Source organism: Chrysoperla carnea, chromosome 2, assembly GCF_905475395.1.
Source record: "Chrysoperla carnea chromosome 2, inChrCarn1.1, whole genome shotgun sequence".
NCBI lineage: Eukaryota > Metazoa > Arthropoda > Insecta > Neuroptera > Chrysopidae > Chrysoperla > Chrysoperla carnea.
The window spans coordinates 43,172,910-43,188,750 of NC_058338.1; the positions used below are offsets into that span (position 1 = coordinate 43,172,910).

Sequence of the window (15,841 nt, forward strand, 5' to 3'; positions counted from 1 at the left end):
TCTTGACCAGATGTGATTATTGTTTTGAGTGAAAACACAGCTATTTAGATGCCAAGGAGGAAATTCAAAAATCGTAATAAAAATATTTTAGGACATATAAATTGAAAAAAAAAATGGAAGTTTTAAAAGGCGTAACAATTTTTTATAAGGAATTACTTTCCTTCTTCAAATAGTCCTGAGTTTCCGATTACCATAACAATACTTCCACTCTCCGTATATTAGTGCTTTTTTAATCTCACTTCTTTACCCTTAAAATGAGCCCTGATGTAAGTCAAAAGTACCAACGATAACAAATTTAAGTACTTACAAACATTGTGACTTTTAACGAAATAAAAAGTGTCGCGGTTTTTTCAGTGTGGAATTTGATCCTCGTCACCTTGCCGCTATGGTGGGAGTTTACCAAAAAGCGTCAATTTGCTCAAGCGGTCCTGCTTTTCCTTGTCTAAAGAATGATACAAATTCCATCTACACAATAATCAAGATATATTATTGTGCAGATGAAGATTAATTACTCATAGGATATTTGCTTGATATTAATTACTCTTGTATCGTTCGATGAATACATTAGTAACAAAAGCAATGCAATGTTACCTATATTGTCAACTTATTAATAAATGAATATGATATCTAGCTGGGGCTTCAGATGCAATTGATTATGGTAGATAAAATCAGTCCTTATTATTCTGGAAGTGAAATAAATATTGTTGTCACTTAGCAACCTTTGAATGAGTATGTCCACACAATGTTATTTTTTTATATGTAGGTAACATCTTTCCGCTCGGTTGTTGTATATTTTTTTGCGGTAGTAATTTTGTAAAAGGGACAGATGTGTAAGCACGAAGTCCGCTATATTTGAACTCATTTATATTTAAGTACTCTCGTTCGAAAATAACATACACACAGCAAGTTTTTGTCATAACTAACATGGACAAACAGACAAACCACACTATGTATAATATGCGGTATCTTGAGGTACACACAACACCAGTTTACTCAAGAAGATAATAACTACATTAGTCATCACTGTTCAATAAATCGTTTACTATTACCAAATACATTTAGACAGTACTTAAACCCGCATTTGTCATGCGGCTGCTGAATGTTACTTAATTTTAAAAAGCACCCCATGATGATATTAATCGCCCATCACCAATACACAAATTACTGTACTTGTTAATTTATTAAAATATACTTTAATTTTGTTACAGATTAAGTTTTTAAAAACAAAAGAAGGTACAGCAATGGTGCAAATGGGTGATAGTGTAGCAGTTGAACGATGTGTACAAAACCTAAATAATGTGATTGTAGCAGGCGAACAAGAACAACATTTACAACTAGCGTTCTCTAAACAAGCTTTCCTTGGTGAAGTAACAAATCCTTATCCATTACCCGACAAAACACCAAGTTTTAAAGAATATACTTCCAATAAAAATAATCGATTTTTAAATCCAGCAATGGCTAGTAAAAATCGTATCCAACCACCAAGTAAAGTAAGTTAAAAAAAATGTATAATTTAATACTATTTAGGTACAAAAAATATAATTTGTGGAGTCTTTTGCTGGTGTATACCTTTGATTATAAATCTGATATAGATATATTATAATCGTGAAAGTTTGGATGGATGCATGGATGGATGTTTGTTACTCTTTCACGAAATAACACTGGAATATGACATAAGCTACTTTTATTCCGGTAAAATGTATAGTTCCCGTGGGATAGATTTGTTTCAATTTTTCATAGAGCAAAGGATTAACATGACTTTTTGCATAGGTAGTGATAGTTTAGGAAAAGGCACAGTTCTTATGAGATAGCATACAGGAACCGTGTTTTTTAAAGGGTTTTCTAAAAGTTCGTGAAATAAATTTTTCGCGCATTTTTCTCCATAAGACTTGATTAATTTACACCGTAACAATAAAAACTCTAAAAATCTCTTTTAATCGCGGGTATAACCGTGGGGGGTAGTTTGTAATCCCAATATTCCTTTAAAAGGATACGTTATTATACATGTAGCGGACTAGCAGCCATTGAAACGGAACCAATTTCGTAGTTATTTTTGTACAAAATAAAAATATCCATGAATACATTTCAAGGTTGAGTTCTGAAATCCTGAAATGATTTACTTATTCAAGGATATATTTAGTTTTTGATTTAAAAAAATCCCAAATTCCAGATCAGAACTGTTCACTTGTTGAAGAAAAAGAAAGTTGGAATATGCTCAGAATAATTATAAAATCACTTTTTTTATTTTATTTTAAAGCAATTAAAAATAATTGCTTTAATTGCTAAGTTATTTTTATCCAGTATGACTTAATCCCGAATTTTATATTTGAATTTTATAGATCTTACATTTTTTCAACACACCACCAAATGTAAGTGAAGCAACATTATTACAAGTATTCAGAGACTATGGTGTAACACCCCCAACAACAATACGCATGTTTCCAATGCGATCTGAACGGTCATCATCAGGTCTTCTAGAATTCCCTACTGTTGGAGAAGCAATTTCAGCTGTGATGTGTTGCAATCATGCAGCAATTGAAAACTCAGGTATTTTTTATTAAATTAATTACAAAATGAATGTGTGATTGTTAATCCATATTAGACATCCATAAGAAACCATTTTTAAAAGTGTAAAAGAATCACTTTTATTTCTCCCATCTATTGAAATTGGACGAAAATAGATTGCCAATTTGGCATCAATTTGTTACAAATCAGTCTATAGAGCGGTAGGCTCATATGTCAGACGTTTTAATGCTTTTGAATATTACTTATTTGTTCCACTTAATAATTCATACAATTTAAAGCTACGTTTAATTTTTATTTATTAACTTAAAAAATGTTGGAAAATGTTTTTTTTTTAAGTATAAAACGTTGTATAAATCCTTAGTTTAATAGTATATATCCTATAGAATTGTTTTTTGCAATTAGCGACCTCTAATTTGAAACAAAGAAGGTATCGGATTACCGCCATGCCCAGATATACCGCTTTGTTGAGTGTCGGCCAAAGTCTACAGTATCAGCAAGATTTTCTTATTAAAATAAGAAAAAGGGACAATTAAAAGCATATAACTTAAGTGTAGTTCCTACAGCAACCTCAATTTTGCCCTAGCTCAGTTTTGTTGAAGCACCTAACAACTTCCCTTGGACAAATTTTTAGCTATAAAAAAAAGGACAGAAAAATTCTTGCATAACCTTCTCAATCCTTGTGATAGACGGAATCATCCACTTGAAATCGATAAATATCTACAGCAGAATCTCTCTCAAATTTTTAGAAACTTAAATAAATCATGACTTAGATGGGAGGAGGACATCCCCTTGAAAATGTTATTTATTTTATGTATAGACTATAGACACTTAATTATAAATTTCACATAAGTTTTTTAATATGAATAAATAAATTTTCAGGAACAAAGTTTCCCTTCATAATGAAACTTTGCTTCAGTTCAACACGAAATATGGCATCGGCCCGTCATTCTATCGATAATAATGGTACGACACAAAATAATGGAAACAATGCAAGAATGGATCAAGATTCCTGAATTGAAACCACATATGTACATGTAAATGCAACGTGTTAATAATGCAAGGTTTTAACACAAAACTAATTAATTTTTTATTATCATTAAAACACAACAACGTCCCCTTCACACAGGCCATATAATTATGTATCTATATCTATATAAAAATATATGTACCTAATTATATATACATAGTTATATCATTTTAAGTAATATGTTAATTAATATTTATATTATTAATAATAGATCAATAAAAATCAATTATTTGTTTATTTATTATCAAATTAATTAAATGCAATATTGCAAACAAACAAAAAAAGTATTAAGAAAATTTTTTAAAAATTGTAATTTTACGACATATTTTCCAAAAAAAAAAAAAAAATATATACAAATTTAATATTTAATATGAAGTTGATTATTATAAATGACAATATAAATGGAAAATTTAAAAAGAAAAAAATATGGTCAAAAATTTTCCGAAAGTGACGTTTTACAAAAGAAAAAACACAATTTTGTTTGTATTTATAAAAAAATTCAGTATTTACAATACACGTTTCTTGAATATTGTGTCATTCACATTTTTTGAATAAATGAAGATTTGTGTGCAATTTTATATGCGATAAACAGAGATAGTCAAACTATCAGTGTTCAATTCTATTCCAAAACGAACCATTCAAGTAAAAAAAATATAGAATAACTCTTTCTTGAAGAAAAATGTATTTTATACAATTAGTTATTAAAAAAAAAAAATTCAGCTTCATTTCATTTTCAATAGCGTATAAATAACTTAGTGCATTAATTGTTGATACCAATCTGACATAGAATTTATCTAACAAAAATAATTAAAAAAATGTGTAAAATGTATTGACAGCCATCATTACCGCAAAACGACGAAATCTATTAGTATTTTTCTGAAATTATTCTTAACAAGCGAGTTATCAAATAGCTAATAGCCTAGTTTATATAAACATTTTCCAAGTCAGTGGAAAAGTAAAATAATTTAACTAAAAGAGGAATAATTGCAATTTTTCCTGTTAAATAGGAAAAACAAATAAAATTACTATTAAAAACATTAATTTTCGCATTCACCAACAACTTGTCTAACAAAAACATCTTTTAGCACGTTTGAAATAACTAGTATGGCGTGAGATTGCAAATATCAGCAGCATTAGTTACCGATTTAACAAATAGTTACCAACGTTTTAGATCTAATCATCCCTCACTTTACTCTATCCTTTAAAAATACTTCTTGTCAAATGCTTTTGTGGCAATGTTAATTTTGCTATTGCCTGTGCGTTAAAATTAGCAGTTTTTTGTATACGTATTCAAAACTCAAAACTGACTCAAGTGATTCAACTGATTCAAAATACTCATTAGCTATTATTTGCGAATCTTATTTCAGAAAACAAGGTTTTCATCCGCGAAGTGTATATTGTCAACTACAAGCTTCACCACTGCCCCACTCCCACTTTTTGATTAAAATAAAGTGATCCAAAATAGATCAATCAATATCAATTAGATATTTCTTTTTGGTGATTTATATTTTCACAGATTTTTTGACGAGACAATAATAATAATAATTGAATAAGAATAGTACCACGTTCGGCAGGGTACTGCTTTAGATTCTCTATACCCTTCTTGAGTATAATATGACATTCGAAAGCCTTAAAGCACCCCTTAAATAATTTCTATAATTTCTACATTTTAGCACAAAACAGTGCATTTCCTAGATCAATTAATTTTCAGATGTACAATCACAAAAATATGTAATCCAATATTATAAGTCTCGCTTTCATGCCACGTGTCAATACATTATCGGCTAAGTAGGTAAAATCTCTGGCAAAAATTATTTCTTTATTTAAAGACTAATTAACATTTTACGCAATATTTTTCGACGTTTACTCTATAAAATTCCGTTAAAAATTATTAGATAAATTTGTGTGAAGGTATGAGTTAGAATTTTTGAAAATGAAATTGAGCTAATCAAATGTGAAACGTAGTCAAATTTCTATAATTCTATGTTTATAAATGTTATGAGCAATATCTTTTATTACTAATTATATCGAAACTAATTGTTTAGATTTTAATGTCTATGTTCTAGCCAAATTATTGTTATTACTATTTTGAATTTCTTTTTGATATTTATATTAACGTGAATAGAAAAATTGAAAATTTTATCTAAATGGGACCGTAATACAATTTTATCAATAATCAAAATTTATCTCATATTCTATTTTTTGTAAAACTAACCAAGTGCTGGGGAACAATCTAATTTTAAAATTATTATTTTCAGTAATTCTTTTATACTTAGCCGTTAGAATAATTTAGAAATACAAATGATTCTCAAAACGTTATACTTTTTAGCATAAATCATTTTTAATGAATAATTTACTATTCTGCTAAAAAAAATGTCCTAGCTATTATTTCTAACGCTGACCATGGAGGTACTAGAAATACAACATTACCGCATACCATTCAGTTTTTTTTTTTTTTTTTTGCTTCACTGTGGTGAGGTGGCTGTAGTTTATTCGCGATGTTTGTGATGTTCGTGGTCTATTAAAGAAGTTCTTGCAATTCCCGCAAATTCCTCTTTATAAATATATTACTTTAATCAAACATTGTTCAATAGTAAATTAAAATACAATGCTCATTTCTAACACTTCATAGTAAACGATAACGATAATTCACTGTTTTCAAATTTTCTATATTATTTTCTCTCTGAAATATTACTAATATCGAAAGAGACACGTATCAGATTGAATGTCGGAAAATTGGAAAACGGTAAATGATAAGTCAATATGTCCAAAGTAAGATTCTAGAACCAAATGCTTAAATGTAAAATAAATTTCTAACTGTTTTAACATAACCTCCATTATATGTTAAATACGCTTTTAAAAATGTATTTAATTAGAAAAATTGTTTCTTAGAAATCGAAATGAAATTCAAAATAAACTATTATTTGTAGACTATTCAAACTTGTTAAAATTGCAAATAGATAATTTTAACGGCATGGTCCGTAAACTAAAAAACATATTTTACACATATCCCCCAATTTAAAAATAAATACGTGACCATTTCAATATCTCGTTCTAAACAAGAAAAAAGCCAAATTTGTAATTTCTTTTAAAGTTGTATCAAATCTTGAAAACTGTATAAACTTACAGTGTCCTTTTAATGTCCAATATTTTTGATAATTTATTAAAAATAAAATATTACAATGATGTATACATTTTTAAAAATATTAACTTGAAGAAACATTTTATTTTGCTATAACTTGTATAAAAAAATTCATTCGGGCACATGAATAATGAAACAATTTGGTTTTACCATAGTAGTCAAATTAAACATTAAATTTACATAATTAAAAAGGTACTTTTATGGATATATCAATATTTTGATTAAAAAAAACTTTTTCATAATTTCGAACATAAATCGTAAGATACGTACTAAATTCCGTATATAGCGGTAATAGCGGTTGCTTTTATGCAATAGTGTTTATACACAATAGGGTGTTTTACTCTATTTGAGACAAAATCTAAAATCATATTATTGGCATAGCTCAGGCAGAATAGTCGGAAAATGTTAGTTTTAGTTCAAAAAATAACAAAATAAATTTTATAATTAAATTCAAGTAAGTATTTCAGTTTTTTAAATCTGTTTTTTAACACCATGAAATAGTAGCTACCATGTTATTACGTCATACAGCTGTGTAAACTTTAGTAAGCAACACTTAATACGTTTATGTAAAATTACCTTCAACGCAAGATGATGATGCTATGGCATTATCTTCTTCTATTTGGTCTTGGGCAAAATTTTTAGATATAAATATTCTTATCCTTTTAACTTCAGCAATAACAGATTCATTTAAAGCAGTTTCTTCAGATAACAGTTCGGGATCCCTTCTCGCAAATTTGCAACCAAGTTTTCTCATAGTTATATCAGTTGGCACTTTAATCCACAATCTGTTCGTAGTTTTTACACAGTATTCTTGCATTCAAAATTATTTTTTATTTTTTACACAGTATTCTTGCATCAACGACAAATAGAATAATAACTCATTTTTAAATTATAAACAATTATCCAACTGACGTTATGATCACAAAGCAATTAATTATCATTATTTGACCGTTTTTAGTAGTACCCAGGGCAGATAGAATATCAATACCTATAACATATCCAAATTTCAAATCGATAGAGTAAAGGGTATAATCGCAGTGCTTAAAATTCAATTGTAACTTTAACCATTCTTATCTGGAAAACCGCTTCTTTTTTTTTAATAAAAAAAAAAAAAGAAGTTATTAAAAGTTATATATTTTCATGTCAATCAAAGAATGATTTCACGCCAATCAAAAATGTGTATAGAACAGCCTTAAGTTGCTTTTAATTTTAATTGTTTCAAACAGGTGTATTTTTCGTTTATTTTCTTTCTGGTTGATGTTATATCAGAGTTTTAAAATTGAAATCATTGTATTTTACCAATTTTGTAAAGTTTTATTAGTTTTATTAGCGAGCTTTAATATATTCGTAAAATAGTTTGGCGAATTCTGACCTATTAAAAATTCAATAATATTCCCGTAAAAAAAGGCTTTTTTTATAACAACCCTGAAATATTGATAAAAGTACCAAATAAAAAATAATATTTAAATGTAAAATATAAATAAAAACACCCTAAACTATTTACTAAATAATAAAAATTCTTAAAGTAAGTGTCAAACTATAATTAGACCTATTTACTAAATAGAAAATTTTGACATATATGTAGGAACATATCAGTATCATTATGTAGGTAACAAAAATGCTTAATAAACTTAAAAAATTTAAAGAAAAAAAATGAATTTAAAAAAATAATGAAGAGACATTTCATTAAAAAAACACACACATATCTCAGTAAAATGAAAATAAAATTATTCATATCTGAATTATCAAAAAGCTTAATGTAGATCTAACAATTTATGGCTATTGTATATAAATATTAATAATGTATCTGTAATCCATTCCTAAAATTAATATTTATCTTTAAATTTTTGTTTTTTAAATTTTTCTTTGTGATTTGTTATGTAATTGTGCTTGAAAAGTGTAGTTTTTTAAAATAGTCAATGCAAATATTCAAAAATATTACAGATATTTTATATTTGTAATAAAATGTATGGCAGCTAAATAAGAGCTGCTAAAAATTTTATTATTATTACATTATTAATTACAGTCTTCCTAAAAAATTTCACAAGCAATACATTGTTAATAAATTATTCCAACATTTTTATACTTTTATATTATTCTAGGATACATAAATTTGAAGCAAAATTCTTAATAAAATCTTACAAACCAGCGGTTTTGCTATACAGTGATTGCTAATTAGTATGATACATAAGTGTCCAATTTTTTACATATCATAAACATATCTAATTTAAATTAATTGTGACACATTATCAATGTTTTGTTTTTCGTATGCTTAAATTACTAAGGAATGTATTTTATATTTTATTTTTTATATTCTTATCATTCTACTCTCGTATTGCAACTAAAGACTTATAGATAATATTAAAACATACAAAACAAAGTCATTGAAAAAACCAAACATAATTTCTTGTTATTCTCTCTTCAGTTTTTATACTGCACGATTCATATTATACATTAATTCCTACATCATTGTAAGCTACAAACAAATTCTGGATTTGCTATAAAAAAATTTACCGAATATACTCATCAAAGGTACTCTAATGAACGTTGGAACACTCTCTATTTTTCCCTCATTTTTTTATTGTCGCATTCATATATGAAAGCAGTTTGCAAAATAGTTTTGACAATCGTTAAAAAAATACGTTGCTTGTCACTTTTGATAATATCAAGTTGGTAAGATATCTTCGTTAACTGCAGCATCGAAAAAGCACCCATTGCTTTGTTTATTCGGATAATGTCGCAGTTTTACAGATAGTTTTTATTACAAACGTTCTTTTAGACTATCATCGCTGAAAGGATACAAATTTTTGCATTTATAACTTTAATCTAGGATCATTTTTTGGGCAGAATACTCAAGGGCAGAATACTAGATTTTTTTTATCTAGAACAATTGTTCCATTCAATAAGAATTATTCGTTCGACTTAGACGAGTTTCTAAAATATAACTTTATAGAATTTTCAAACACATGACTACAGTGGAAAAACGGTAAATCGGCAAACGTTTTGCAGGACAGTGTCGGGCTATCGAATTTGTCGGATTATCGAGTACTGCCTAAGACCCAATAGTCCGGAATTTTTGACAAAAGAGTACCTTGTAATATGTTATACTCTGAAGTACGATTCATACTTCAAAACAGAAACAATAGTCGGATTACAAGGGGCGCCGGATTAGCCGGGGGCTCAATATTTTCAATATTTAGATTGATAATAATATTGCACTTCTGGATGAAGGTAATACAGAATTTTATATTATATAGAGATAAAATATATGTACACAAAATAAGAGAATGTTATGAATATAAAAAACGAAATAAATAAAGTTTTTACTCTTTGTAAAACAATTTAAAAGGCCTAAATTTAATTAATAGCAATGTATAAATTTTCCTATTTTTCTTATAACAATGTACTGTTTGTGAAATATACACAAAAAATATCAACAAAATGTCAATATATACGTACATTTTACGTAGTTGGTTTCAACGGCCATATTTAGTCAAATTGTAAAAAAAAAAACGTATTTAAATTTTAAAAAAATTTTAAATATTTAATGTTTTAGTAATAAAAAACATTTTAGAACAGTGCATCAAATATCAGATGCTATTTTCAATAATGTTGATTTCGTTTCCATTATTGTCATTTAATTATGATAGTGTATAATTTTATGTGCGTTGGTAATGAAACCGTGAAGACTATAAAAGAAAGAGACTTAACTTAACTGGATCTTGGGCAATGCATTCGATGGGCCCATATCGTCCGGCACTTGTAAGTTCGCTTATCTAAATTTGGCGGCGCTGATTGTAACTCATGACCATGCGTATTGGTTCTGCGAAACTTTATGTATACTGTGAAGATTATACGCTATGGTCGTGAGACACAATCAGCGCCGCTAAATTCAGATATGCGAACTTACAAGTGCCGGACGTATACTCAAAACCCAGAGTTAAATTTCCTTCTCTTACATTCTTCATGAATGAAACCATTCAATATTTCGCATCTCCCTTGTTTTTCTATTATCTAACTAAAATATAATTAATAAGCAGTTACAAACGATTGTCAGGACTTTATTTGAACAAAATTAGGCTAAACTGTGGATTAATATTAGCATCGGAATATTTTGATATAATTTAAAAAACTTGAAAAATGTTTATTGATCCCAATACTTATCATAAGTATTTATGATTCAAAATAAGGCATTTTCCATATTTTTAAAAATTAACGAAAATTGTTGTAAATAATAATACTAATCTACAATTTATCTTAAATAAAATCATCACCATCGACCATCTTGATATTAAAAAGTAACGTTAGTCTTTTACGGAAGTTCGAGCAAATCTACCACGAATCTTATGTAAAATTTCCATGTTTAAGTTATTATGTATTCTTAAATTTTCAAAATGATCCACTGTCTCGTTTCTCAGTAAAATAATTTCCAAAATTTGTCTTTTTGTATATTTTTCTACTCAAGTAGTGTCGAGCGTAACTATAGTAAAACCATATATTTTGTATAGTATTAAAATAAATCAATAGTAAACAAACAGTAAGATAACCAACATGCTAATCAAAATATATTAAATTCGCAAATAATGAACAGAATACGCAAGGGTAAAGCTATATTTTAACATCAAGCTGGCCGAAGTCGTTTTCGAAGGAATTATTGAAATTTTAAATAAAATTTGAATTCAATTTAATTTTTGAAAAAACAATTGATTGTTTTATTTATTATATTTTTGTTACTGAGAATATTCCAATATATAAGGAACGAAATGTATAAATGATAATTATTTATTACTCTTACACTTACAACTCCCGGCTATCATAATTTTATAAATCAATAATGTTTTTGATATTTATTTTAGTATCCAATATCTCATTTTTACTTGTAAATCTCATAAAGTTGTTCTTATTTGTTTTAGTACATGTTAGAAATAGGTATGTTTTTTTGTTTTAATTGAAACATTTTATTTTATATTTGAAAAATTTATTGTTTAAAACAAAAATGACAAAATTATGAAAATAATTTTTTTATTAGTTTTTAAGTAAAAATATTAAAATAAAGAAATAAAAGACAATTAGAATATAGTAAAACCTAATTAGAGACAGTATAATTATAATAGAAATAATTATATATAGATGTAGTTAAAACAAACATTACCCCACTTTATTGTATAATTTCATATTTTTTTTGTTTTTTGTTTAGTGTTTAATAGAATTTGTTGTTTTTTGTTTCCAATTATAGTGATGTAATTTCTTGTACGGATTTTTCTATGGTATAAATAACGATACATTTCGGGATGCCAAATCTGAAGACATTTTAATAAGATATTTTATGCCCTGCTGATTAAAAATTGAAACATTGTTTTACGCACATTACTGAAATTCATCTGGAACTTATTGGATGTGAATTGAAAATAAGTATTTTGAAGTCGTAGATTTTCCTTTTAATTATATTGACTAAAATTTTTTCTCAGTTTTAGACATAAATTATTAAAGACGTATTTTAAGATTTATTTATCATTGATATTGCCATGATATAAAGCATCAGTCAGTTTGATTTATCAAGTATAGTGAAAGGGAATATTTCAGTTTCTTAGAATAATCTGAAGTTGGGGATTGGGGCAAAATACGCGTGTTAAGTTACATCCTCCCACCTAAAGTTTTATAGAGATTGTGATTAAAATTGTTTGCATAATATTATAAAAGAAAATTTTATGATATTTAAAAATTCAAAAATTTATAGATACCTTTTTTGGAAGCATATAGACAGTTTTTTATTTATTTTTTTTAATTCTATAGAGTTTGAATACGATTGTTTTTGTTTTTATTTGAAATTGTTCTCGATAAATAAAAAATTTCTGTGATACTTTTTAAATATATTTAATTTAATCTTATTTATTTTTTTTTTATATGAATCAATTTTATATTTCGTCTAAATTTTTTTAAAGAAAGAAATAACAAAATTAGCAAATAAAATTGACAATATTAGAATGTCTTCAGAAAAATATTTAAATATAAAACTCTCATGTAATTTAAACTAATTAAAAATAATTCTTGTAGGCTATAATAAACGTAATGTATTTAAAAAGAATAAAATAATGTACCTTTATGTGAAATTATTGTTGGTTGGATTAATTTATTTACAAAGAAAAGTACCATCACACAATTATATTAAAAAAAAGATTCATTTATTACAACCAACATTGCGAGGAATAAGGAAGAAAATATACAAATTCTTCAAAAATATTTCATATAAATTCTTTCAATGTGTGTCTTCTGTCTTTTTTCTTCTCTCGATGTCACAATAATAGTATATAAATAATATAATTGTGTATTATAAATATACCAAAAAAAAAAATATGTGAATGTCATGTAAACTAGTTTGCTCGCTACGTCAATTACTTGTGCCTATAGTGTGTAAATTCCGCATTATTATTGTAATGTAGGAATAATATCTCTACTCTTTTTCTGTCTTTCTTATCCACCAAATACACCATCAAAAACATTACATCCATCACTGTCCAATTATCACTGATTTAACCCATTTTTTAGTTCATATTTTATTATTTTATAAGTATTTATGCATATTTATTAATATTGATTGATAATTAAATCTTTCACATTTTCAATTAAATGTAATATACATACTAAGCATTACTGATACTGATTAATTCAAAAAGTTCGAAATCTAAAAAAACGATCAGAACCTCTGGTATGAAAACATGTAATTCAGAAAGTTCGAAATCTTAAAGGTTCAGAAACCTAGCTATAAAAACATGTAAAATTTTAAAACTTACCACCCACCTTTCGATTTTCTACGGTATTAAAAAAAAAGATAGCCAGTCATGGAGACTGTCGATGAAAGTAAAACTTTGGAATAAACGTGTTTCTTTTAAATTTTGTTATTAATTAAAATTTTAAAATTTGTAAATTAAATTTATTAACGTGTGTATAAAAAACTATTATAAATAATAAAAAAGTAACAACATACAGTGTTTTCTAGCACAGCATGTTGATGATGATGACATAAGATTTTACCTTACCAAAAATCATCTAACGCGCCTACAGTTTTGATAGTTCTTCAAATGAAACGGGTCGATAGAATCTTGAACAAAATTAAGGCGGTTAAGAAAAATGATATTTTAATTAATCTAAAAAACTTTTCAACTTTTTTTTATCAGAGTTATAATTTCCAAATTCGAATGCAACTCTCTAAAGTTTGTACACGTTGTAGGAAGGATTCTTTTGCTATTTGTACGTATACCCGGTGTAGCCACTTAATTTCATACTTAATTGAGAATGCGAAAATGATTGATTTACCTGTTTTTCATTCAAACGAAAAAGAGTTTCGGAAAAATATCGTAAAAATTTTACAGATGATTCACATATTAGTAGAGCTCATTAAAAAAGGTTGATGTGGGTATGGGTGTATAAAACGTTCTGAATTTATAGAAAAAGAAGTTTTTCAAACAAATTAATGAAAATTTTTTCTGGAAGGAGATTTTCTGCTCCAGAATAAGTACCAAATTCGAATGTTTCTTATTTTTATGAGTTCTATCATCTGTTAAAATGTTTACATTATTTTTTGGGAATTATATTTTAAAAAACAATAACCAAGTTTGAATTTGAAACTCAAAGTTATGAAAAAATTACTTTAATTAAAATTAAGAAAAATGCGATAGAAAGAAGCAATAGAAAAGTTGAATATTTTGTAATGAAAATCTACCGATAAATTTATATAGTTAATGAGATACGAGAATTGTTAATCTTGCTAATGCCCTTCAAGATCAAATAAAGTAATTTTGGAGAAAAATTTGGTAAAAGGTATTTTATACATAAAAGTGATTCTCTTATAACTTTCATGTTTTCATAACTATTTATTTAATTTAAATGTGTTACTTGAAACACATCTTTTTTAAAGTATTTTAATTAAAAATTAATAAATCAGTGATAATGACATATCAATCCACAATTTTTACATGGCAACGTATCTTCTGACTGAAAACAATGCAAAAACAACAAATAAACACGGTATCAAATTTCACAATTTACATAGTGAAAAATATTCCAAAATCACTGACACAAATATAACTTACACGTTCAAATAATACAAAAAAACACATTAAAAAATTCATGCGAAAAAATGTTGCTTTAAATAATTTTTATTTTAACAAAAATAAACAACATTTTTTGCATGATTTATTTTGTTACACACAATTCCTAAAAAACACCTAGTCTAAGACTAGACCAAAAATTATTTTAAAATAAAAGTACAGAAAAGGCCAAATGTTTTTGTGAACAATATATAATTAGTATTTATTAATTAAAAAAATTGTTATAATTATATATAAATATATAAAATTAAAGTATGCAAAATCTTTGGAAGGTTTTATGATTTCTTTCTGGTTTTTAACCGGTGAAAATGAGTACTTAATAAAAATATTTTTGGACCAGGAAGTGAAGTGTTGATTAAGGATGGAAATTGAACAAATTTTTTGTTTTATATCGTTTTTTTCAATTTGTAGTGATCTAGTAATTTTAAGCACAGTTAAAATTCTTTTCAAGAAATGAATAGTACTTGCATTTGACAAATGTCTTTACGACTGTTTGATTGTTTTGTTTACGATTTTTTGACTTTTTCTTGTTCATTTATTTTTTCGATTATTAAAAATCTGAATGTGACATATTTGAGATATGTATCGCACATTTGACACCTGAGCAGGGGATCTTAAAAAATCGATAAAAATAATAGACAAAAAAGGTAACACAGGTAACAACTTCGCGATCGCAAAGTCTTGTAATGACATAGTTATCACAAAGTACTATTAGCATATAAAACTTTGTTTAAAGTTAAAAAGTCTCTACGTAAAAATGTTGATGGCGCATACGTAAAAAAAAAGGAACGAACTTTTCAAAGATTTTTCATATGTCTAAAAAAAGTATTATTATTAATGCTACCAAGAAAAACCAGTAAATGGCATTGAAATTATAGTCGACTTGTAATCGATTCAGAGGTTACAGTGATAATTTTGAAAAACGTATACAATATTTTACAATTTGAATGCTATCTGGTATTTCTAGAAAGCGACCAAAGTCAATATATATTAAATTATATATTTATTGTCAATGTACATATTTATTTATTTAGAGTA

General features: G+C 26.5%; 1 protein-coding gene across 1 annotated transcript in view; it reads left to right on the plus strand.

Moving 5' to 3' along the window:
• Positions 1–3,649, plus strand: part of LOC123293240 (heterogeneous nuclear ribonucleoprotein L) — a 406,564-nt gene extending 402,915 nt beyond the window's left edge. Inside the window, exons 9-11 of the mRNA XM_044873989.1 lie at positions 1,209–1,490; positions 2,340–2,547; positions 3,406–3,649. Of these exons, the coding sequence (XP_044729924.1) occupies positions 1,209–1,490; positions 2,340–2,547; positions 3,406–3,539 (624 nt within the window). The 3' untranslated portion in view covers positions 3,540–3,649. The remainder of the gene's footprint in view (positions 1–1,208; positions 1,491–2,339; positions 2,548–3,405) is intronic.
• Positions 3,650–15,841: the final 12,192 nt, after the last annotated feature.